Consider the following 26,289-nt stretch of genomic DNA (forward strand, 5'->3'; position numbering starts at 1 on the left):
ATTATCCATCCATTCATCCAATGGGACCATACTCTGTGCAGAGCGTCGGTGCTGCCAAAGGAGACTCCTTGGCTATTGGACACAATCCTGGACGGGTGGCCACTCCGACACAGCGTACAAGAATGTAAGTTGGCAATATCAAACAACAATGGCAGCATTACAGGGATCCTCTGTGTTCACATTGACAAATATAATCTGGGAGTGTGTTCTGTCAGCAAGCAGCTTGATATTGCTTACCAAGCCAGCCGTTCCGTTTCAACCGCTTTGTAAGCTTGTTGTTTGTGTCCTTTGTGACATCCTTAAAAAACAATAAGCTTCCTGTTTGGAATGATTTTCAATTCCCTTTCACTGCTTGACAGGCGGAGGGTAAAAATGTCATCTCACTCCTCTCTGCGCATGTGCGATCGGGACAAATTCAAAATTTGTAGAACGACGACAGGAGTAGAACCTAAAGGAATTCAATAATCACTCACAGGTACTAAAATCTGGTGTTCTTCTTCTTCTCACCTTTACTTACTCTCACACAATAGGTGCGGTTAGGGTTTGTTCGATGCAGCTGTAGATCTTTTGGGTCCACCACCGTCTGGAGAGTCGGTCATGGTTGTGATTGACGACAACGTGACCATGAGGTCCACGACAGCAGATAAACTGGTTGCAGCATCAACAGAGATTTTCTCAAGTCACGTGACACCATCCACTCTGGATTCAGACTGTCGGACACAAACCATTGATCAGACATTGACGGATTTCATGGAAGCTGTGGGCAACTATCAGCATCACGTGACTCCGAAGTGGCCACAGGAAAATGGTGAAGTCAAAAGTCAGGACCAGAGTCTGTAGAAACGCATGAAGATTGCGCAAGCTGGAGAGAGGGACATCTTTCGTTGTGGCGTGCAGGGCATCACATCACTCCACCACGTGGTCAAGACCAGCATCACCTCACTCCACCACGTGGTAAAGACCAGCTTCACCTCACTCCACCACGTGGTCAAGACCAGCATCACCTCACTCTACCACGTGGTAAAGACCAGCATCACCTCACTCCACCACGTGGTCAAGACCAGCATCACCTCACTCTACCACGTGGTCAAGACCAGCATCACCTCACTCTACCACGTGGTGATCCCAGCACACCTTCCGGGATTGAGAGGGGCACACCACACACGGAAGGGTGAGTCCAGATTCACACCTTTTTGAAGAAGTGTGTCGAGCACCGACGTCATTCGGATCCATTTGTCGGTGACAAGTCAGAGTTCAGAATCAGATACTCCCTCCACCTTTACAGGTGTGAAGTGCACCTGTTCCTGGCAGTCACCTGTTAAAAAAGGAAGATATTGTTACGGCTGTTTAGTAGGTAGGCCAGTAAGTGAGATAACTCTAAGTACATGTGTCGTTAGCCCCAAACCCATTGTTTAGAGGGGATTTATGTGATTCATTCGGGCTGCGATGCTTTGAGATAACCGTTTTTCTGTTCTATCTTTATTTTGAACCAACCACGTCTCAACCGCCATAACCATCAAACCACCACCGATAAACCCTCCACCACCCTCACCTCTCTCCTTCTACGGCCATTCCCGCACCACCTGTGAACACTGAGCGTCAGGCTGTCTTTGGCTCGTTCAAGATACGCACCGAGCCGCGAGTGCAAATAGCGGCCTTTCCGAGGGAGAATTCGGATCAAGAATGCTACACGCCCACTTCTGATCCGTCCAATTAGCAAGCGGGGAGCGGCTTGGCCCCGCCTCCAGGCGCGTCTGTGTGAAATCCATATATGCAAATTCAAGGATCGGGGAGGTTCACGCCCACTTTTCCTCCATCCAATTGGCGAGCGTGGCTCCGCCCCCGAGGTCATTCTGATCCGGAAATTTGCATATTGTTTCTCCTGCCGGCCTATAAAACGGCGAGCGGAAGGTGAATCATGGAAGAGTCAGTTTTTTGGTTGGAGAGCAGAGTGTGGCAGCGGCAGAGTGTGGCAACGGCAGAGTGTGGCAGAGAGTGGAGTCGGGTGGCGAAGGCATCGAGTTGGGTTCTGCAGTCGGTTGAGGAGAGTTGTGGGAAGAGGCCAAGGAGCTCGGGTCCGAGGCGAGAAGGACGGTGGTCGGCGACAAGGTCGCGGTGGGAGATCGCTCGTCGCGGGACCCAAGCCAGCCAGCCATTCTCCCTCCCCCAGGGCATCAACAATTCCCCCTTTTCCCCTGCGCTGAGATAGTACAACAAAGGGGGCCCCGTTCCCACCCCACTCCAAACGTCGTGCCAACGAAACACGCGAAGGAGCACGGAGTCGGAGCACAGCCACGCGGCCACATCTGCAGCTCGTCCGCCAACGCGTCACGAGGACGCGGGTAGGACCCACCCGGTCTCGCAGACCTGGCCGCTCCTTCAGGTCCCGCGCACATATTGGCCTACAGGCCCGTCTGCCCCCTTGTCTATGAGGGTGGCTTCTTTTCTTTGCTTTTGAGTAAATGTGTGTTGGCGCCGTCTGTAAAGTAGAACTGTATTAGTGTTGCCGTGTGTACGCGTATTCGGTAGTAACTCTGCGTCATTGTTTCTTTTGTTGTAACTGCTAAATGTGCATTTTGACTGTTTGGCTGTATATGTGTGCTTTCCGTGTGTCGCGTAAGAAATGTGCATTGTGTGAACTGTTTTCCCGTTTCGCTTCGTCTTTTCTTGATTGACCCTCCATCCTGCTTCACGTAAAGGGTTCGGAGTGGGCTTTATACGCCCGATAATTAATCGGAACCGTCGAGGCCGACGATAACACCGCTCGGTTATCCCGATAGCACGGAACGGACCGCTTAAGCGGTTCGTGTCCGGAGTCGGCCTGCGGCGAGGTACGATCGCCCGGTCGACCATCCGTGCAGGTACTGAGGCAGATCGAATTTGGCGAGCAACCCTATCCTGCGCGGGTGGGCAATTGGCACGGTCGTGGTGGGGTTAAACCCCCACCCGTGACTAGCCCGGCGTTGTTCCGAGAGGGTCACAACAGAATTGTCCATTTCGGTGGGCGAGGCGGCCGCCATTCGAGTCGGGCGGCGGATCGCACGCCGGCGGGCGTGAATTCACAACAATATAAAGCAAAAATGAAGCGATTTTCTTCATCCTGAGGTTCTTCTTCATCTGCATCAGGCTCAGTGGCCTAATGGATAAGGCATCAGCCTTCTAAGCTGAGGGTTGTGGGTTCGAGTCCCACCTGAGTCTATTATAATTATATTTTTACATTTTATAGTTATTATTTCATTTTGAAACATATATAATCATGGTAATAAGAAAAAGAGATCACATGAGAGTGACGATCCCTCATCGAGGGCTATTTTGATTGTTCGTGTCGTCATCGCCGTTTATCGAGTGACGTCATCTTGCGCGGTTTTCACGCGCATGCGCAGAGTCCCGTTTTCCGGTCTGTCGGCCATCTTGTCATCGACGGTGCTTCGTCATCCTCAAGTGAGGGTAATTGAAGCCGATTCCGCAACAACGTCCGAAGGTGTTTTCGGTTGGACATTCGCTCCGACAGAAGGAGACGAGTCGAAACTCAGATTCACGGGCCGAGGAAGCGGGAGATCCAAGATGCCGGTGGACGGACATCGAGCGCCGTCAAACAGAGCGATTTGTCCCCTCCATATTCCCGCAGGGCGCTCAAGGTCCGCCGGCCCTGCTGGTAAAACGACCGAAATGAACAATCACTGCTCCCCTTGTTGTACGTTCTGTGTGTTCGCTCTTATACGAGCCTCGACATTGTGTACATCTATCTACAATTCCAGCAATCTCTGTCTGTCTGTCTGTCTGCGACCTCTGTTTCTCGACATCCACCGGTCCAATCAAATTTAAACTTGCCAGGTATATTGCTGGGGACCCAAGGATGTACCTTTTCAAGGTTTGATATTAATCGGACAAGTGGTTCCCAAGTTATGGCCATTTATTTACCAAACTAATGACAGGACACGGTGCTATGACGTCACAATTCTTCTTCGTTTGATATGACGTCACAATTGACGCTGGGGACCTGAGTATGTGCCTTTTCAAGGGCTTTTCAAGGTACGGGCACGCACGTACGGGCATGCGCTGGTATAAGAAAAGAAAAAAAAACAAGCAGACGACTTGAGGAAGCTATCAGGGATGTGATCTCCGAAAGGGACGAAGCCAAACTTCTTGGGAAGTCTCAATTCAAAAATGTTCTCCGAAACTCGATGTATTGATTATAAGATCACCACGTGATGAGGACTTATCGGTGGTTGGCGCCCTCAGGGCCAGATAACCAGAAGATAAGCCCTGGGAACCCCCCACAAAGTCGCCCCCTACCCCGGTTCCACAGCAACAGTAACAGATCTCACTGATGGTTGTGAAACTGATGGAATGACCGAAGTGAACGGACCTTTCGTTGACTTGTGATTGTTAGGGTCACGTCTCATGAGTGTTCCTGATCATCCTCCAGATCCCTGAGGGCCTATTTTTATCCCCGCCATGGCAGTAGGAGCCATAGCTGGGCGGATGCTCGGGGTCGCCATGGAGCTGATTGCTGCTGCACCTCCTGATTGGGTGATTTTCAACAAATGGTGTCGCTCCGGCGCCTCGTGCATCATTCCTGGATTGTACGCCATGGTGGGGGCAGCAGCTCGCTTCGGTAAATAATATAATTTTCTTTACTTTTGTCTGCTTTGTGAAAAGTAGCTTTTTATAAAAAAAAAATGATCTTTCATTGTTGTGCTATTTTTTGTCGAGGCTCATATGAGAGCGAACACACAACGCACAGCAAGGGGGGCATGAGACGAGGGGTGGGAGAGGGAAGGACAAAAGAGTGGGGAACAGAGACATTACATCTGTGGAAGGGAGAGGGATGGGGCGGGGAACACGGGGAATACAAGATGGACATAACAGGGACTTTCAGGAAGGAAAGCAGGGAATTTCAGGAAGGAGGTGGGCTTGGGGTGGATTAACGGGGGAAGAAAAGATCGAGGATTTGGATGGGGGACGATAAGAGGTGGTGGTGAACGGCTGTTTTCAAGGCCTGGAGGGAAGAATGGGATTGAATAGAGCGAAGGAGTTTATACCAAAGGTGGGAAAAAAGAGGAATAAAAGAGTGAAGGTGAGCAGTGATTCGTGATTTTGGTAGTTTTTCGAGAAGGGGGTTGTCCCTCCCCTCCGTACCAGAAGGGGGTTGTCACGCTCCACATGCCCCTCCCCCTTGCATCATCATCTTCCTCACAATCTCTCAACATCAGGCAATTAAACAACAACAACAACATATTTGGAAAGAATATAACACCTAAGAAGGAACACAACAATTTCTCAAAGTTTTATTTACTTTTTTCGTTTCCAGTCGTCGCCTGTGACGCGTGACGTCACAATTACTGGAAAAAAAGCGTCCCCACAATAAAGAGAAGCGTTGCCTGATGCACGAAGAGCGAGCGATGATAAATGGAGATGAATGCGACATGATGACCTTAACAAATGTTGACAACAAAACTTTGAGAAACGTTCGTTCATTCACAAACATAAATCATTGTGTCCCATTTCATTCATTTTTTTTAAATTCCAGTTTGAATTTGGAACGGTAATTTGTGGACACCCTGTATAACGGATGAAAACGACCCAAATCGAATGGTACAATTCAAAATACTCGGAAAAACACTGGAAAATATCACAGGAAGAAGTCGAAGAGCAAATTGGAAAAGCAAATAGGCCGACCGATCAATTTTGGGTGAGGACAAAATGGTGGATGAGAGGAAGTGACGATGCGGACGGATGAGGATCGAAGGAATTGGTAGGTTGGGTAAAGCCCATGACGTCATCCAGCCAATAGAGTCAGACTAGAGCGGTTCCGTGCATGTCTGATAGAGGTCGCTACAGATGTGTCACTGTGTGTGTGTGTGTGTGTGTGTGTGTGTGTGTGTGTGTGTGTGTGTGTGTGTGTGTGTGTGTGTGTGTAAGTCCATGTGAGTGGAATGGAAGCTCAATGATGTTTCGACTGAAATTAATTAATTGTATTAATTACCGGATAATTACATTTATTTTGACACTTCGAGACGCACTGACTGAAACAGAGGATGTAAAAAATATCAAGATACCACTCTGGTGGAGCTGGCAGGACGGCCGACGCCCTGGAGGGACACACACTCACCTCGAAGCTGTCTAGCTTGGGTTCGAATCCCCACCGAGCTATAAACTGCCATCACGGTCGGTGTTTCCCAGGCAGGGTGATTCATTAGTCTCAAACCCGCGAAGGGCGTGGCATCTCCTGCACAGCCACGCCCCTCAGCCGATGACGTCACCCCATTGCCTTGTGCTGCATTGGAACGAAGAAGAAGAACCAACTACAATTCATGTTTTTTGTGGCTTTAATGGGAACAGTACAGGAAGCAATCTATAATCAAACGTTGTCGCTAATACTGTAATTTGCGAAATGAGGAATGGTAACAACAAAGTACAGCAACGCTCATTATATCGACCGGAAGTGCGGAGGCGGGATTTCCGTTTCCGGCAGCCATTTTTTCCCCGTTTCACCGAAGCCATGAAAGGGATAAAATTGGCGGAACAGGGAAATAGTTCTTTTTAATTGCATTTAATTCCTTTGAGTTAAATTCCTCGAAAGCTGAGGTAAGCTGCTCACCGTTCGATGAGTTTCGTCATGTTTGTTGTTAATTCGACTCGGATTGAGATGGAAAATGGCGCCAATGAGATTTAAAGGATCCCTGAACGATTTCAGTGAGAGAAATGGATTCCTGGGTTTCACTGGAACGCGACACTGTCCGTGTGTGTGTGTGTGTGTGTGTGTGTGTGTGTGTGTGTGTGTGTGTGTGTGTGTGTGTGTGTGTGTGTGTGTGCCTGTCCACAAACGTCGGTTTGTGATCGAGGAACACAAGTTAATTTTTATATTTTTTATAACATAATTATTATTATATTAATTATATAATTAATATGGAATAGGCAAAGCCCAGAAGCGAACGTAGAATTCTTCTTCCATTCGATGCTGCAATTTCCGGTTACTTCGGCCTGGATTCGGGATCAGCGATCAAATAACGTAAATGACGATTAAAAATTATTTTTTGATGATGCGGAAGATATCTTTATTAAAATCAGTGGAGGAAATATACACCATGTCTGATATTATTTGGGTCTTTCATGTCTCCGACGATGCCTTTATCTCCCGGCATGCATCATTCCCCATGACAAAAACCGGAAACAAAAAAAAAACCGGAAGCAAAAGGGTCATCGCCAACGACACGGATTCAAAATTGCCAGAGTATTGTGTTGTTGTTTCCTATTCTCTCATGTGCACGCGTTAAGTAATATTAACAAGATAGAAATAAAACCCAATCGTGTTTATACACCGCACAGCGTTTAACAACAACCGGAAGCAAAAGGGTCAAAGCCAACGACATGGATTCCAAATTGCCAGGGATATTGTGTTGTTGTTGTTTCCTATTCTCTCATGTGCACGCGTTTAGTATGAAGCTCACTGCGTTCGCTATTATAGTAATTTATAATTAATAAGTAATTATATTTTGAACACGAATCAGAACATGAACGTGAAAACGAACCTGTAGTTTGTTATCAGGACTTCTCTGAACTCCAGTTGTGGCTGTTGTGGTAGTAGTAGTAGTGGCAGTATCAACAGTCGTAGTTGTAATAGTAGCAGTAACGGTGGTAGTAGTGGTGGCTGTTCTGCATGCATGAAGGTTGTGGAGAGGATGAAAGACTGTGACGTCATGGTGGAAGAGGCCCCGTGACGTCACAAGGCCGTGCGGTGCTTGTTGTGCGCATTCAGAATAGGGAGTCGAGAGTACGAGCCGGACAGGCCGGGAGACGAGTTAGGGTGAAAGTGCAAGGACAATGTTGCCGTGACGTGCGAGAAGAGGGTGAAGAAGGCAAAGTGTGAGGAACGTGGTGAGGAAGCCGAGGCCTTGGAGGAGCGGAAGTGCAGAAAGGCATTAACGATGGGAAATGCTGAAAAATCTGTCAATGGAAGGACGTTGGGGAAGGAAGGGTACGGCGTCGAGGAATATAAACCAAGTGCGGTGGACGGAGGAAGTAGTGAAGGCAGTGAGATGGAGGTTTTTTTTGGAAGAGGATCGAGAAGATCGAGGGTAGAGGAGGACAACCGGACGCAAAGGTCGCTGCACCTGTGTGGGAATAATAAAAAAGGAGCAAAGAGAGCTGTAAATCGGGAAAGGAATGATGGGCGGATGGATGTGTGCACAGCAAGTTCGACGAGGTTGGTGGGAAGAAGAAGATTGGCGTGAGAGGGGGGGGGGGGAATCAAGGATCGAGACGGAAGGAAGTAACAACGAGCTGGAGCTATGTGGAGGTCGTAGGATTATGGAGGAGTTGCAGACAGTCTTGATGAGATACGTGCGGAGATGCTGCAGTTGCGGAAGTAGTTGGAGTCGTTTGAACGAAGAGGCTGGTCAATGTATGTACGAGAGACGGGAAGATTCCGGAGGAGTTGCGGACCGGTCCGATAGTTCCAACATGGAAGAGGAAGAGAGAGGCGTACAATATCCGGGGAGGTGCCGAGACATCGTACGCTTGCAAACCGTGTCATGGTCTTCTTCTTCTTCGTTTGCGAGCAGCACCAGGCTGTGGGGCAGCATCATCGGCTGAGGGTGCAGCGATGCCCTCTGCTGATTAGGGAAGGAATTTGGAATTTGTTTGTAATGTGGTGATGTTTATAGCTGGGTCGGGATTCGAACCCAGGCTAGACATCCTCGAGGCGAGCACGCCATGAAGTTACGAGAGAGGATTCTGAACCGGAGGATGAGGGCAATGGCAGATCAGTAGATTGGTGAAGAAAAAGAAGAGTCTAGAATGGTTCGAGGGATGGTGTTCATGCTGAGACGGTTGATGGGGGAAGAGATTGGAGGTGAAAGGTGAAATGGTATTCGTCAACTTCTTTCAACAACAACAACAACAACAACAACAACAACAACAAATCAACAAAAGAAAATTAATTATTTGTTTCATTTTTTTTTTAGCTCACGTGGACTTCGTCAGTGGGTCAGTGAGTCTGTAAACACTTCAGTCATTATCGCGTGAACCAAGCACATGATTTTCATGAAACTTGGCCACAAGCTTCATATCTGATGCCGAACGAAGGAGTATTGACCGCATCACAATCTGCGCTCATTTAGTGGGTCTCTGGGGGTTTTTTTTGAGACCGCTCCATCCCGTCGATGAAAAAATTCATCGTCTAAGGGGATCTGCGGGGAGGGGGTTCGAGTGACTGTTGCTCCTGATCCAGGTGAGCTTCAGGACAGGTGGTCCTGTTCTTCATGGATTATTACCTCCACCACCGAAGTTCGACGGAGGTTATGCTCTCGTCTGTGAGCACGATATCTCAAGTTGTGGACGGATTCAGACGAAACTTGGTGGAGAGTGTTACGTGTTGGACAAGGACGAATTGATGAGATTTTGGTGAAGATTAGAATCCAAGATTAAAATATTAAAGTTCTGGAAGGATTCGGACGGAACTGGGTGGACGAGTTGGTTTGGTGACAAGGACGAGGTGATTCGATTTCGGTTCATGTCTGGATCCACATCCAGTCTATCCGTGGTGTACAAAACGTAACCTGTTCAACCTGGCGGAGGTATGCGCTCTACCGAGTGCTGTTCTCTTCACTTAGTTGATATCTTGATTTTGTATTCATAGCAGCAGCTGGAGAGTGTGTGTGTGTGTGTGTGTGTGTGTGTGTGTGTGTGTGTGTGTGTGTGTGTGTGTGTGTGTGTGTGTGTGTGTGTGTGTGTGTGTGTGTGTCGTCATTTTCTTAGAGATGGCAAAACGGATCTTCGTCAAACTTTCAGAGATTCATCAGTGAGTGTCCCGGAGTGTTTCAGGAAAAAAAAAAAATTTTTGAAAAGGAAAGTTTAATAATTTTAGATTTTCTCGAATTGCTCGATCGTGCCTCAAGCCTTTGTGGCGATGTGAAAATTAATATTAAACGATCCCCGACCCCATCCCTTCATGGGTGTTCGGGAGGTGTTTTCGGCCCGCACAAAAAAAAAAATAGAAAAATAAAAATAAAAATTTGATTTCTTCAAAATGACAACAGGATTGGAACACCCAGGGCAACACCAGGTACCCTTGCGAAGTGGTACCTTATGATTGTTGTTCAGAGACAATTTTATTTATTTATTTATTCATTGAAATCCCATGTCGAGGCTCGTGTAAAAGTTAACACACAGAACATGTAACAAGACAGGAGACAAGAATGGCAGGGGAGGGAAGCACAAAACAGTGGGCAACAGAGACAGCAGGAGATCTGTGGAAGGGAGAGGGATGGGGCGAGGAACACGTGGTAAAACAAGATGGACATTACAGGGACTTTCAGGAAGGAAAGCAGGGAATTTGAAGGAGGTGGGTATGGGGTGGATTAACGGGGGTAGAAAAGATCGAGGTTTTGTGTGGTCTGAGGGATGAAAGATGGTACGGCAGACGGTGGGGTCTGCAATGATTTTACATGATGGCATATTTTGGAGACTCGACGCATTTTTCTGCAAATTGTTGCAGGTTCGGTTTGGTTTTGTTTCCTGGAAAAATGGAAGAAAATACAAACCGAAAACGACATTGGGGGGGAGCGAGAGGTGACGGAGGTGGAGGGGGAGCCATGAGAGCAGGAGGTGACGGAGGTGGAGGAGTTGCCATGGTTGCGGGACATCACGAGGGCAACGGAGAACCTCTTTTTCGTGGTGAGTTTCCTTCCATACTTTTTCTCATTCGACAGCACGCCAGGCGTGTCGATTGAACATGCCTTTGATATGTCAAACCATTGTTATGCAAATGTTAGGCATTCACGAGTTTTTTTTTTTTTTTTTTTTTGTATACCTTGGTCGAGGCTCGTATGAGAGCTAACACACAACTCACAGCAAGGAGGCATGAGACAAGAGGGGCGGGAGTGGAAGGGACAAAACAGTGGGGAACAGACACATTAGGTGAACTGTGGAAGGGAGAGGGATGGGGATGGGACGGGGAACATGGCGAAGAGAAGATGGACATTTCAGGGACTTTCAGGAAGGAAAGTAGGAGAAATGAAGGAAGTGGGCTTGGGTGGATTATCGGGGGTAGAAAAGATCGAGGATTTGGATGGGGGAAGATAAGAGGTGGTGGTGAACAGCTGTTTTGAAAGCCTGGAGGGAAGAATGGGAAAGAATAGAGTGAGGAAGTTTATTCCAAAGGCGGGAAAAAAGAGGAATGAAAGAGTGAAGATGAGCAGTGATTCGTGATTTTGGTAGTTTTACCAGAAGGGGGTTGTTGGCGGACCTTGAGCGCACTGTGGAAATGTGGTTGGGACAAATCGCAGAGAGAGCAGGGGGGGCAAGGCTGGAGAGGAGTCGGTAGAAGACAGAAAGACCACCGACCAACCTGCGGTGATTGAGTGAGAGGCCCAAAGACTCAGCTTCATTGCGGGAGATGCCGATGATCTTAAATGCCCTGGTTTCGACAGCGTGAAGCCGAGAAAGGTGGGGCAGGAGCACCAGCCCAGAGGGGAGAGCAGTACTCCATCAGGCTACGGACAAAAGCTTTGTAAGTGGTCAGGAGCTCAAGAGGGCCGAGGAAGGACTTAGCACGACGGAGGATTCCCAGTCGGCGACTGGCTTTTGAGGCGAGGTTGGAAATGTGACTTTCCCAGGAAAGGTCATGGCAGATAGTGAGACCTAGAAGCTTGAAAGAAAAGAGTTGATCTCGTTGGGCACTGCACAACACAATGTGACATCATCATCTGCAACGAGAGCGTGACTCGGGGTCGAGCATGTAGCTCCACCAAGCTGAACGGTTCGTGTTTTGTATCTCATCGATAGGCCGGATCTTCTTCAACGGAGGAAATTTAAACTTCACCACATGTCACATGACCATTTGATGTCGCACATATTGAGTGTACATGCAAAACCGTTCAACGGAGGAAATTTAAACTTGACCACATGTCACATGACCATTTGATATCGCATTCCTTCACCGGTTCACCGAGTGTGCACCAATGTTCTCACTTCTGTACACTCCTCTCATCTGTTCCTCTCGGCCATCCTTCCCAGAGGAAAAACCTTTTTCCCAACGTTCACTCCTGTTCGTGGGCAACCTGCCATACAACATGAACGAAGAGGAGCTACGTTCGTTGTTCGCCCCATTTGGTGGTGTCGGTAGAGTCTTCATTTGCTTTGGTGGAAGCTATGGATTTGTACACATGGTGAGTATTCTAACCACATTGTACAGCAAAAAAAACTTCTGTTGTGGCCCTCTCATCGTTAGCCCACATACGCGAAGCGGAAAACTTGCCTTGAACGGTGTCCTTTGTCTCTGAGTTCGTCCTGATCGCATGTGCATCGAGAGGAGTGATCATTTTTCCACTCTCTCTGCCTGCTTGGCAGTCAAACAAAATTTGAAATCATTCCAAACGGGAATCTTACTGTTTTTAAAGATGTTATAATGAACACAAACAACAGGCATGAAGAACCCATGGAACGTGTTAGCTCGGGCGATGGAATCGACGCTGCGGGGAAATGGCGGTAAAACCTGGAAAGAATTAAATAATCAGGTGTTTTTTAAATTTTTACAATCTTTATTTGATTTAAATTTAATTATATATTAAAACATTGTAGAACACAAATCGCCTTCTTATCACTTCAAAGAACCTCCAGTTTCGCAGTACTCGGACATGTCGCATCAGGCGGCGTACAAGACGTGAATTTTTTAATTTTTTTAAATATCTGTGATGTCACAGGTGTACAAGAGCTCTGCATTGTTGTTGCTGTTGTTTTGTTGGGGGTCGATTTTTTAAATGTGTACCCATTGGTCGGACAGCGACTGAACCACACCCACATTGGTCGCTTGACTCCACCCACGATGGCACTCAGACAAAATGATATGGCTGCCATCTTGGTTTTCTGGTGGGTCGAACATCATTCAGCTTTTTCGAACATTCAGGTCGAACATCATCCCCCCTCAATTGGATTATGTATTGTCAACACTGCACAACACAAATCGTCTTGTTTTCACGTCCAAAAACCTCCAGTTTAGCAGGGCTTGGCCAAGACGTTACCCCGTCTCGACCAATCAAATTTTCCGCACACTCTGGGGTCGGAGCTGCACACCTTTCCCCGAACTCTTCATCATATTGAACTGATGCTCGCTACCTGGCTTCACGATGAAAAGGTACAGAACGAGTTCGAGGTCCGGGGCGTTTCGGCAATTTTTCACGTCGTGATGCCCTTTTTGGACTCGTCGGTCGGTACAAAGCGATTCTCCATCTTGTTATTTCCATTCGACGTGGTTTAATGGGACCATTGAAGGTTTCCGATTGAATCCGCAGCCTCGGCGTTGACCCCGTCGTTTGCAGGAGCGAAGATTTGACGCCGAACTGGCCAAGGCAGAGCTGGACGGCTCGTACCTGCACGGGCGGAACCTGCGCGTGAAATTTGCATCGCAAGGTTCGACGATCAAAGTTCGAAACTTGCATCCAACTGTGTCGAATGAGCTTCTCGAGGTAACTTTCACTCCACGGGTAGTCCACCACCGCCTGTTTGTTGATCAGCTGTAACGACTGTCTACTCCTCCTTCGTCGCCTCTTAATTTGATGGGATGTGTTGCACCTTTTCGTTTCACCGTGTTCGGCTCTTTTACCTTCCGTGCAGGCGGCATTCTCTCGGTTTGGAGAAGTCGAGCGCGCTGTGGTCGTGTGCACTGAGAGGGGCCGGTCGACCGGACGAGGAATCGTGCAGTTTGCGAGGCGGCAGGTCGCCAAAATGGTCATCGACTGTTGTTCCCGCTCGCTTTACCTCCTAACCACGTAGGTCGTAGGCTACCCCCCCCCCTTTGTTTTGTATTTGTTTTTGTTTCCCCCCACAATTTTTATAAAAACAGGAGGATATTGGAATCGGCTCCATCTGTCCGTCTGTCCGTCCGTCATGCTATGTCCTCCGCAAAAAATAAATAATTAAAGATTTTGATATTGGGTCCTTCCTGGTGGAACTTCCTTCCTGGAATCTCTCGACTTCACTTCCGGTGCGAAGTGTGGGGATTTGCGACGGCACGCCATCGACTTCGCTCGAGCTCTTTTTGTAGCTCCGATGCCGACGGTGATCCGGGCAGTCACAGATTTTTACAAAAAATGGAAGAAGTCCTGACCTTGACTCTTTAATATATCATTGCTGTATTTTCCTTTCCTCGTTATCAATAAACCTTAATTGATGTAGAATCGTCGACCATTCACCGTCCCGAATGCCATTTGCAGGAACTGACTTTTGCCATCGTTTGTGAAGGTCCACCCAGCCGGTGATCTTGGAGATGGAAGAGGAGACGAATGAGGACGGTGTGCCAGAAAAGGTTCTGCTGAAGCATCCTTTGTACAGCAGGTGTGTCGGCACAAAAGATTACCAGCAGTGCCGGATTAAGCCTCGGCTGGCCCTAAGGCACATTTTGAAATTTTAGAGAATGGCTTGAAAATTTTCAATTAGATCTCGGCCTCATGGAAATGGACCCCAGCCAAAAGATGAACTGATTCAAGAACAAAATATTGAATACAAAAAAAGACAAATATTTAATGTGAAAATAAATTTTGGCCCAAATTTTTGGCTGGCCCAAAGACACAGGCCTTGTCTGCCTAATGGTTAATCCAGCACTGATTACCAGCATTAACTTGGTGAACCACTTTTGGGTGCAGGTTCGTCAAATGGTGTCTTTGATAACTAAGTTAACTCCCTCTGCCACCACAGGTGGACGGAGGTTAAGTTTTCAACCCTGGCTGTCTGTCTGTTTGTCTGTGAGTAGGATATCTCAAATAGTTGCGGACCAATTTGGTGGACAGATTGGGAAGTGTAAGGAGGACAAATTGATTCGATTTTGGTGAAGATCCGAAGTCGATAATTTGTGAGCTCACCTGGAATGTAGTTCCGGGGAGCTAATGAGATGGCGCCCGTCCGTCTGTCCGTCCACAAACACTTACAACTTCTTCTTTGAAACCACACACACGATTTCGATGAAACTTGGCCACAACCTTCATCACCCGTGATGTACCAAAGTTTGTTCACGACATTTAAAAAAATCGTGGTAAAAGGGGATGTACAGGGGGGTGGGGGGGGGGGTTACCTCTCCCATAATATAAATCTGCTTTCTCCACCGAGTGTCGGAGTTACATGATGTTTTTGATGACAAAGTTAATTTCCTCTGCTTCTCTCACCTATCAGGCTAAACTCTTGCCCTCCTGTCTGTTTTCTGTTAAATTCTTTGTTCAGAGAACGGGAACTTCCTCCTCGGTTTGCAGAACCAGGCTCTCTTGATTATCAGTTCGCTCTGCAATGGAAGAATCTGTTTGCTCACGAGAGCCGGCGATTGAAAGCACTTTCAGATGCCACTCGAGCCGCGCGTGAACACCTCATGGTTGACCTCTCAGCCGCGCGTCTCGATCAACAAGTCCAGCTGATGCGGCAGGGTGAGAAACTTTTTGGAAAAACATAATGTGTTCTACGTGGACATTTGTGAAATCATTCGGACGTGCCGATGCGTGCGTTGTTGCTTGGTGTTTTATGTGCGACCACAAGTCGTTTGGGCTGTTCTTTCCTTCCATATGAGAGATATGACGTTGTAATTGGCTCCATCTGTCTGTCCGTCCATCAGCCCGTCCGTCCGTCCGTCGCGCCATCTCCTCCAAAACGGTTGTGCAGAAATTCACGAAACTTGGTCATCAAGATCACCACATGCCCCTGCTCTGCTGAATAATTATTCTGCACTTACTTGGTCTATTCCCTTCATCGTCTGTTCATTTGGCTGAGGGCGCAGCCATGCCTCTGATGCAGTGCCCTCTGCTCTGTGTTGGGATTCGAACCCAGACGAGAGAACTTCAAAGCGAGTGTGCGTACCTGGAATAGTCTAGGCCACCCTGTCAGCCCACCAGACCAGGTGTGTGTGCCACATCCCTGAACGAGACGGTCTGCATTTCGGTCAAGGCCATCGTCGGCTGTTGCGGACACTCCACAAGTATATGCAGGCACCAAAACCCTCAAAGTTGGAACAGCCCGAAGAGGAGGGGGGCTTCAAATGCCACGTCCCATGATCCTGGATCGATTGGCCTAGTCTTTTTTACACACACTCAGCTGGCCAAATTTTGTTTGTGTGCCCACACTAAAATGTAGATGAAACATTTCACCCTTGAGCGATCATCAGGATTGATGGAACCCACACCGGCGAGGGCAATGCAACGAGGCCATTTCGACTGGCAAGTTGCTGTGTGGTGGTAGAGCTCAGAATAAGCTTTCCACAGTAAACCCTCATCCAACACGGGGGTTCGGTTCCTGGAAAACTGCGCGTTTCGCAAAATGGTATCGCGCTATCTTCAGGCCTCATGGGAGGAAATAAACCACGGGAGGGATGGAGGAGAAAAGGAGACTCAAGGAGGTTGAGACCAGATTGGAGACAAAAGTGGAGTCAACTGCACATGGGGAGTTGGGGCGGTGTGATAAAGCTGAGCAAAGATTCTATGGTCTCGGGCCAAGAGGTACGCACACCCGCCGCCTCGAAGATCTCTTACCTGGGTTCAAATCCTGACCCACCTATAAACTGCCATCACGGTGTTTCCCACGCAGGACGATTCATCAATGTACGAGTGGCCGAGCTCTCGCCGGCACCCTGAACAGTAGTAGATTGTGACGTAGTAGATTGTGACGTGTTAACACGAACGGTTCTTTCACACCTGGCCACCTATTCTCGGTTTTCACCTGCACCACACAGAGCTGGAGCAGCGCCAGGACGAACTGCGGAGATTCGAGGAACATCTGCATCATCGCAGGTTCTCCTTCGCATTTTCAACCAATTCACTTCCTCTCCCTCTTCACTTCACACCAATTCCATCCTTCCTCTCTGTCTTAAGTGTCTAAACTCGTTACGATTCCTTTTTTGGGGTTTATTAGCCCCCGTTGGATTTAGTCCCAAAATGGGGGGGGGGGTTATGGGTTTGGTCTCGATTTTCGTGTCCGTGCGTGCGTGCGTCCGAAACCACATCTCGGACACGTGCGCACCGATTTTATTCGTACTTGGCACAAAGACAGCACCTGATGGTGTACATACGCACGCCATCTTTTTCGACATCAGATCCAAGATGGCCGACTGGCGGCCATCTTTGTTGTAAAAAAAATCCTGGTGTCGAACACGTCCTTCAGCATTTATCGGACATACATTTACCGATGTTGTTCAAGCTTGGCTCACGGATAAGGAATGATGGCTTACATACAAACATCATTTATTTATTTATTTTCGAGATCAGATCCAAGATGGCCGACTGGCGGCCATCTTCATTGTTAAAAAAACCCCGGTGTTGAACACGTCCTTCAGCATTTCTCAGACATACATTTACCGATGTTGTTCAAGCTTGGCTCATGGATAAGGAATGATGGCTTACATACAAACATCATTTATTTATTTATTTTCGAGATCAGATCCAAGATGGCCGACTGGCGGCCATCTTTGTTGTAAAAAAAATCCCGGTGTCGAACACGTCCTTCAACATTTCTCGGACATACATTTACCGATGTTGTTCAAGCTTGGCTCACAGATGAGGAATGATGGCTTACATACAAACATCATTTATTTATTTATTTTCGAGATCAGATCCAAGATGGCCGACCGGCGGCCATTTTGTTGCTTAAACGCGTCTCCAGCCATTTCTCGGACGTGCTTGGTCCGATTTTCTTCAGTCATGGCACGAGTACGGGACACGATGGCGTACTCTTCCACCCAACTTTATTTTGCGATCTGATCAAAGATGGCCGACTGGTAGACTGGCGGCCATTTTAGTCGTAAATAAATATTGGCGAGCCCTTTAACTCCGTGCAGTAAATTTACTAAATCAACGGGGACCATGACGTCATCCTTCCTTGTTTGACGAGGATTCCGATTCACGTGTCGACATCAGTGCAGCGACATGCCGGTGAACTTCTTCAATGGAAGTTCGTGACCTCTGGCACTGAAGGTGGACGGAGGTTCTGTTTTCACCCCTGTCCATTTTTTTTGTCTGCGAAGAGCATATCTCAAATAATTGTGGACGGATTCGGACAAAACTTGGTGGACAGGTTGGGTGTGCGACAAGGACGAATTGATTCAATTTTGGTGAAGATCCAAATCCAGATCCGAGAATTAAAAAAAAATTCAACTGTTTCTTCACCAATGAGAGATGGGGCTCACAAACAATATCTGGAATGACATCTCAAAAAGTTGTTGATGGATTATTTCATAACTCGGTGGATGAGTTGGTTAGGTGACAAGAACAAGCCAATTCGATTTTGGTTAAGGTCCAGATCCAGATCCGGCTCTCAGTGGAATAAAAAAAGGTAAACTGTTCAGCCTGGCGGAGTAATGCGCCCTACCGAGGGCCGTTCCAGTTTATTCAAGTGTCAAGGCTCATGGAAGAGCAGACCAACGGGGAGTTCAAAGGATCAACGGTCAAATTGGGCAAAAAGAAAACAACGCAATAACAACAAACAGATGCAACACAGGATAAGGAGAGGGATTGCAGGCTAATTGTTAGAACAGGGTCTCAGCAGGTACATTAAACCTCAGTGGTAGAAATGGGAAAGACATTGAAGTTGGAGGAGGGGAGCAGACATAAACTGCTGTCGAGGAAGAGTTTGAGATAAAAGATACGTGAAGACATTCCATCGGTGAGGAAAGAAGAGTGTGGAGGATGGAGGTGTGGGTACTTTGGTTCAGACATGGGAAGGAAAAATAGGAAAACCTGGAAGAGCAGGGGGACTGGACAGAAAGGTGAGAGAGAGAGATAGAGAGAGAGAGAGAGAGAGAGAGAGAGAGAGAGAGAGAGAGAGAGAGAGAGAGAGAGAGAGAGAGAGAGAGAGAGAGAGAGAGAGAGAGAGAGAGAGAGAGAGAGAGAGAGAGAGAGAGAGAGAGAGAGAGAGAGAGAGAGAGAGAGAACCAAACAGAATCGAGCCAGTAAAGACACCGTACTGCCACCATCTCGCCGATATCAATCAGGAATGGTTCCCTGAAACTTGGATTCCTGATGTGATATTCCAATGACATGAATGACCTTCGATCCCAGGGCCTCAAGGAGGATAAGGAGAGGGTTTGGGACGAAATGGACAAGTGGTTTTTCTTCTCTCTGGAAAGCAGCAACACCAGTCCGGAGTGGGGAACCATGTTCTGTTTTTATCACACGACATGAAGGTTTTGTACACTCATCAGCTGAGGATGGCAGAGGAAGGACTTCACCTTGCAGAGAATTCCGAGGCAGCACCCAGCTTTGGAGGCCAACTTGGAGATGTGATCTCATCACAACAGGTTATTACTGATAGGTCCACCAGGAGTCTCATGGACTGTTCTTCTCCCAAAGGCTGACTACAGAAATAAATTGAGCGATTTGCCTGCTGGTCATTGAGGAGGGACAGAGTGAGAATGAGTCTTTATTGCACTGAAGGTCGTGTTCTCGGTGGATGACTGGTTTATTTCCTTCACATTGACAATATCTGATGGTTTGTAAATCAGGGAAGAGTGCCAGACAGAATGTGACCAGTCAGCAGGGGAGCTGACCAGTGAGATAGCCCTGTCCCTTTGTTTGGGCCCATGGAGGCCAGCGGGGAGTGCGCATACCTCCGCCAGACTGAACATTTTACGTTTTGTATCCCATAGATCAGGCAGACCATCACCTTTTGAGATATCGTGCTTTTCTATAGTTTTGGACCCAATCACTTAATGGTGAAAAATCACTTAAAAAAAAACAAATAATCTCGTATCCCGATCCATCCATCCATTGGGACCATACTCTGTGCAGAGCGTTGGTGCTTCCTAAACAGTCTCCTTGGCTATTGGGTACAATCCTGGACGAGGGGTCGCCATCCGACACAGGATACCAGCAAGCTGGCACTCATTGTGCTGACCTCAGAAGGATGACAGGCAGAGTCAACCCCACCTGGTATTAATTCAGCACCAAAATGGGATTTGAACTCAGAATCCTGGGATCCCAAGCCCATCACCCGAACCATGAAGCCAACACCAGGCGTGGGATCCAGATCTTCACCAAAATCGAGTCAATTCGCCCTTGTCACTCACCCAACCGGTCCATTTGTTCTAGTATCGTCCTATTAGTCGTGGAATGGCCCTTTTTCACCGGTCAACTCGCCGTACCGTCCACTGTCATGCGGGCTGCCCATTTTCATGTCCCTTGTTTGACGCGAAGCCACTCTGACTTCAGCACCGATCTTCCTGTGGGTTCCCTGCTCGTCCTATGTGGGTCTTTATGGTTTCACGGAGCTCTTGATGAACCATCTCTCCACTTCAGAAGAAATATATAAATCTGCTCGATATATTTGATGACGTTCCTGTGCAAGTGGAAGAGAATAACCACAAACGTGCAGAACGTCTGGTGCGGGTGCATCGTTAACAAGCTTCCTCAAAAATACCTTTTTCTCCTTTCGGCTTACCTGCACAGTATTTATTTATTTATTTATTAAACCATTAAGAGTACAGCTCATTCTCACAAGTCGATGATCGGTACATAAATATAGTTGCATCCACGAACCTGTTAAGCTATTTGGATGTTGAATGATGATCTTCCATTTTGTTTCTTAACACGTCGCCTTCCACGTCGCAAGGATGGAGACGGAGAGAAGGAAACGGGAGGACCTGAAGGTAACCTTTTTACAACTTTGATCCGAATTATTCCCGAAGCTTTCTTTATCTCTTCTGCATTCTCTCCTTGATTTCTTTTGTCCTCCCCTTTTATCACCCCTTCATCAGATCAATGATCTCCTTCGTTCCCTGCTCACTCATGCTTCCAGTCTGTTATTTCCTTACATTTAACCTTTACCTTGTTCTTTTCCTACTTTTTTGCATTCTTCTCCTCCACCTCCCAAGACATCCACATGCATCATGCACGGTCGTAGGATTTGGGAGAAGGGAGGTGAGGTGGAAGTAGAGGCAAAGCAGGGTTGCAGAAGGACATGAGATATAGAGGGAGATCATGATGCCCCCCTTTTGCTTTTGTAATATTTATATTGTCTGTAATTGTTCCACAGTTCTGGTTTGGGGGTGGATTATTAGGGGTGAAAAATGACAATTGGGGGTGGGACATAAAGACAATAAAATATTGTGATGACATCATGGCATGTCACTCTGCACACTTGATGGGGGGGGAGTAAGGTGACAAAATGGAAATTCTGTTGATTCTTCTTCGTTCATATGCAGCAAGAGGCTGCAGGGTAACATCATTAGCTGAGAGCGCAGCTGTGCCACTGATTCAGTGCCCGCTGCTGGTTAGGGCAGGAATTTGGAAATTGTTCATGGTGCCGTTGATAGCTTGCTGACTCTTCGTGAAGGTCGCCGTGGCATTTTTTGACGTCCACCAACGAATACTGGCATCCAAGGGACGGTACGTACATTGATGAATAATCCTGCCGGTGAAACTCCGGGATGGCAGATCACAGGTGGGCCGGGATTCGGACCCAGGCTCGACAGCTTTGAGGTGTGTGTACATACCTCTAAGTCATCCTGCCATCCCATTCTGTAGGTTTAAATCTAATCTTGCTTTCTCATTCACGACACTAATGATATGCCATGATAGATCTGGGGGTTCGGAGCTTGCCATGAGGGGAAACACTCGGGTCCCTCCCGAACACTTTGTCCTGAGGCCACCGGGCACAGATAACTCCACGCACTGGCGGGTGCCAATTCTGGCAGGGTTACACTACCTTACCTGTGAACGTCCGAGTCAATTGGGGTCTCGTGCCCTCAGTGCACACTCGGATTACTGCCGTGCGGCGCAGTGAGTATATGCTCGCTCACAAAACAAATCAGGTGGGGTACAACTTCCCGTCTAACTATACTTGTGCACCATGTCAGACCAATAAAGGAAAAGACAACCGAGACAGATTGGAAATATCAACAAACAATTATTGATAACAAACACACAAGCAAGCGATCATTGAAAAAGCAAGTGCGTCCAAGCAAGAAATCAAAAGGCACATTGGAACAGATTTAACCAGAACACGTATTTGTTTTATTCAATCTTACTCACACAAAAGACTTGGCCATCATTCACTCGGGAGAGAAGAATAAAATAAAAACTTGAAAATAAAAGAAAAGTAAAATTTGGAAAAAGGAAAAGCAGAGTCTTTTCTTTTCTCCCCCACTTCACACCTCTGATGGCAGGGCAGCAATGTCGTTTGATTGAGAAATTTCACATCTTTTCATGTTTATCATATGGTTCACTGCAAAAGGAGCTCCCATTGGCATCCGTACTCAAAAACTAATCTGTGTCAAAGGTAAAATTATTTATATTGCTCTCTCTCTCATCCCCACGACATCTCTTCCATCCTCACCCAAGATGCAGGCCCCAGAGCAGCCAGAGACAAGTCCTGCTACAGTAGCTGCAGGTAAGATTGCTCCTCATTTGCTGCGGATTGCAGCAGAGCTGGCCATTTGAACTTCGTGCTGGAGTACTCGGCAACTGGATAATTTTGTTTGAATTGACCCCTCTTGTAAATAACCTTGCCTCCAAGTACAAGCAAAGTCGTGGAATCCATCATTGCAGACATCAAGGCCTTCCTTTGCTCCAATTTATGGAGGCCCTCAATCTCAGACAAGCAATATTGTTGCGGAAATGGGCCCTTAGTGTGTTATTAAACATAGGATTAGCCCAGATTCCCCCTTAAAAGCATGTTTAGTCAGGTTGTTCGGTAATTGGGCGTTACATGTGTGTCGGGAGGTGTAGCCGGCTGTCCAGTGTTCATACAGTGGTGGTGGACCGGGAGGCACCATGATTATTTTTCCTTCCCCTCTCCGAACTAGCCCCGCGCAACGCTCTGAGAGTGTCGGTCGGCGAGACGTGTCGGCAGCCGATTGGTGGAGGGGAGCTGCAATCTCGAGCGATGGACCAATCACGGGTCCCCGGGGGAGTGTCCAGAGAGCGAGCGCTGGAGAAGCAAGAGAGTAACTGCCTGAGTGTCGAGTCGTGATCTGCTGTATAAGCAACGGCTAGTGGGAGTCTGCGATCGGCTGTAAAAAGAAACTGGCTGCTTTGTGAGTCTGGGATCTGCTTTCGTGAGAAGAGCGAGCCCCAGGAAGGCAGGAGGAACTGCATGAGGGAGTCGGCGATCGACTTTTATGAGAAGGTCATCGACAGGTTCATCCGGAGTCCAGTGACGGAGCCTTTGACTGTCCCGACTGACTGCACGGCTCAACACGTCTTGTAATCCCGTCGATCCGCCTGCGGAGCCCAACACCCCGACTTGGCCTGATCTGGTGAGCAGGCCAGGCCTGGATTTGTATGCTGGGCCTTGTGGAAAGCCTGCTGGAGCACACCGTGGATCTTTCGCTTTTGTGCCGTCGACCTTGCGGGGGCTGGACGTGCCGAGGCTGCATGCGCAAGCGGTGCTGGGAGAAGGAGTACGAGCGCCATTTTGCCACGCTGCATGCTCGAGCTGGGGGCTCAAATCCGTTGACATCGGCTTGTCACGAGCCGCATTCGTGCCTTTTAACACTTTTCCTCTCGTCCATGAGGCATCACCAAGTACTCTGTGTCTTGTCTGCATGTTGTCTAAGGTTTATCTTGCTCGTGTTCCCTTCAAAACCCGTAATCCGTAGCTCCCTAGTTAAGAGCGGGTTATAGATTGATTATAATATTGTCGTGAATGTTTTGCTTGTGTCGTGTTCCCCGATGTGTCCCCAATAAATCTGGCTGATTCATATGAAAGTTGCCACCCTGAGTTTATTCGTGCCGTGCTGAGGAACAATTCGCTCGATTTGTATTTAAAACCAAAATGGTTACGGACTGGCAGACTTCGCTCGGTCTCTGACAAACCCAGTCTGTAACCGGGGTCTATTTCCCCAACTGGCAAGGCACAGGTGTATTTTGGTATCGTGATCTGAGGCACGTAACCCGAGACCTGTGCCGAGCCAGCCGGCGTTATAACCCCGGAGAGGGCGGTGCTGTTAAGTGACGCCGAATCTTCAACATTTGGCTGTCAAGAGTAGGGTGCGAATCCCGCCACCGCCGAATCCTTTACAATATGACCTCTCTCTCTCTCTCTCTTTGGACCTATCTCGAGCATTGCCCTCCAAACTCTTTGGCTTTGGCATCCAAGGCTACCTCCTCTCACGGCTTCCTGACTTCCTCCGCTCTCAGAGTCAGCGTATGGCTCTCAACTTGATTCTCTCATCCCCTATCCCTGTCGAGGCCAGCATGCGATCCTCAAGGCCACAATCCTTCTGATTCCCTGGAAACCTCCTTATATTTAACCTGACAACTCCCCTCTCTGTCGTAGCATCCCTCATCATTCAGACAGGCAGAGTGGCGGGCAGCAGCCTCAAGTTTATATATTTTTAAACACCTAAAAGCTATCGTGATCACCGACTGTCGTCAGGTATCCGAGTATTTTAACAGGGTAACAAACATCATGAGGTTTTTGTGATGTGCAAGAGATATCTTCACTATTAACATCAAGAATCGTATTACCAGTAACACTGTAGCCAAAAACTCTTGCTCCCGCTATTAATATTCCAACTCGTGAAATCTAAACCAACCGAGAGATGTTTTGCACTTTGTTTCATCATCTGGTAGTTTCATGATTACTGCACCACAAAGGTTGCAGCAACAACGAGAACGGCACTCGGTAGAGCACACAGCTCCACCAGGCTGAACAATTCACGTTTTGTATCTACTGAAAGGTCGGTCTGAATCCGGACCTGAACCGAAATCGAATTGGATTGTTCTTGTCACCTTACAGTACCAACTCATCCACCAAGTTTTGTCATAACTCGTCCACAACTTTTTTGACACATCATGCTCAATATCGTTTTTGGGCCCCGTCTCTCAATGGTGAAGAATCACTGAAAAAAAAACATTAAAAACATGATTGTATCTGGAATGGGATCTTCACCAAAAAAAATCCAGATCTGCAGAGAGTGAAGCAGCTTCTTCGCTCACTGCAGATCTGGGTAAAATCACAAACTGGTCCAACACGTGGAACATGTCTTTCAATCCGGACAAATCTCACACTCTCACTATGTCTCTCCGAAAGGACCGTCTGGAAACCCAACCCCCACCATCTACTTTCTCAACAATCCCGAAGAAGTCCTTTCATTCAAACTTCTGGGTCTCACTATCTGCTATGACCTTTCCTGGGAAAGCCACATTTCAAACCTCGCCTCCAAAGCCAGTCGCCGACTGGGAATCCTCCGTCGTGCAAAGTCCTTCCTCAGCCCTCCTGAGCTCCTGACCACTTACAAAGCTTTCATCCGCAGCCTGATGGAGTACTGCTCTCCCCTCTGGGCTCGTGATCCTGCCTCCCATATTTCTCGGCTTCACGCTGTGGAAACAAAGGCATTTCGGATCATCGGTATCTCCCGCGATGAGGCTGAGTCTTTGGGTCTCTCACTCTCTCACCGCAGGCAGGTCAGTGGTCTTTCTGTCTTCTACCGTCTCCTCTTCGGTCTCACCCCCCCACCCCCGCTGTGTCTGCGATTTGTCCCCACCATATTTCTGCAGGGTACTCAAGGTCCACCACCAACCCCCTTCTGGTAAAACTACCAAAATCACGTATCACTGCTCACCTTCACTCTTTCATTCCTCATTCTTCACGCCTTTGGAGAAAACCCCACTCTTCCCTCCAGGTGTTCAAAACAGCAGTTCACCACCATCTCTTATCTTCCCCCATTCAAAACCTCAATCTTTTCTACCCCCGTTAATCCACGACCTTCAAATTCCCTGCTTTCCTTCCTGAAAGTGATTGTTGTGTCAGGACCTGAAAGTCCTTGTCGTGTCCATCTTGTTTTCCCTGTGTACCCCATCCCTCTCCCCTCCACAGATCTCCTCACGTCCCTGTTCCCCACTGTTTTGTCCTTCCCTCTCCCACCCTTTTTGTCTCCTGCTCCCCTTGTTGTACGTTCTGTGTGTTCGCTCTCATACCGAGCCTCGACAATGTATACAAAAATAAAAAATCACGTTCCATAGACATTTGTCATTCGTACATTAACGTTAGAGTTTGTAAAAATGTCTGACATCCTTTCTCTTTGTCCACCCCGATCATACCCCACACCACAGTGTCACAAGCGACTACTCTTTCTTCACAACACCCTCCATACCATGACGATGAGGCCATTCCTCAATCCTGCTTTCCTGCACCACAGGTCATGGGTGAACATGTGACACCCACGACCGACCTGCCCGTCGGTACCCCAAGTCCTTGTGCAGGATTCGAGGGAAATTGGCCGAGCGGATTTTCATCTTGAAGTTCAAGGCCATTCATCGGAGAATCAAACATCATCTGTTTGAGGGATTCGTTTTATTAAATTTGCCTGGAAATACA

The 26,289-nt window shown here is 47.8% G+C and overlaps 1 protein-coding gene and 1 non-coding gene across 7 annotated transcripts; both read left to right on the plus strand.

Moving 5' to 3' along the window:
• Nucleotides 1-3,125: 3,125 nt before the first annotated feature.
• On the plus strand, nucleotides 3,126-3,198 carry TRNAR-UCU (transfer RNA arginine (anticodon UCU)). The gene has a single exon. It is a non-coding gene; the product is annotated as a tRNA-Arg (tRNA).
• A 1,252-nt stretch (nucleotides 3,199-4,450) lies between these two features.
• LOC147007714 (non-POU domain-containing octamer-binding protein-like) lies at nucleotides 4,451-26,289 on the plus strand. Of its 6 annotated transcripts, none has more exons than XM_085866557.1 (12): nucleotides 4,451-4,618; nucleotides 10,502-10,680; nucleotides 12,022-12,173; nucleotides 13,323-13,469; nucleotides 13,618-13,772; nucleotides 14,245-14,337; nucleotides 15,217-15,413; nucleotides 16,709-16,766; nucleotides 20,578-20,614; nucleotides 20,840-20,885; nucleotides 22,308-22,356; nucleotides 26,025-26,289. In XM_085866557.1, the coding sequence occupies exons 1-12, from the start codon at nucleotides 4,548-4,550 to the stop codon at nucleotides 26,068-26,070; spliced, it is 1,230 nt and encodes a 409-aa protein (XP_085722683.1). In that variant the 5' UTR covers nucleotides 4,451-4,547; the 3' UTR covers nucleotides 26,071-26,289. The 6 variants fall into 6 exon arrangements, 5 of the variants coding, with proteins under 5 accessions (XP_085722683.1, XP_085722686.1, XP_085722682.1 ...); XM_085866559.1 differs by lacking the exons at nucleotides 4,451-4,618; nucleotides 20,840-20,885 and adding an exon at nucleotides 6,438-6,591 and having other exon boundaries at nucleotides 10,502-10,575; nucleotides 10,612-10,680; XM_085866556.1 differs by lacking the exon at nucleotides 20,840-20,885 and having other exon boundaries at nucleotides 4,454-4,618.

The sequence above is a fragment of the Eptatretus burgeri genome, unplaced genomic scaffold (assembly GCF_056783735.1).
Source record: "Eptatretus burgeri isolate ZD-2024b unplaced genomic scaffold, Ebu_testis_v1 Ebu_testis_scaffold_43, whole genome shotgun sequence".
NCBI classification, from domain to species: domain Eukaryota; kingdom Metazoa; phylum Chordata; class Myxini; order Myxiniformes; family Myxinidae; genus Eptatretus; species Eptatretus burgeri.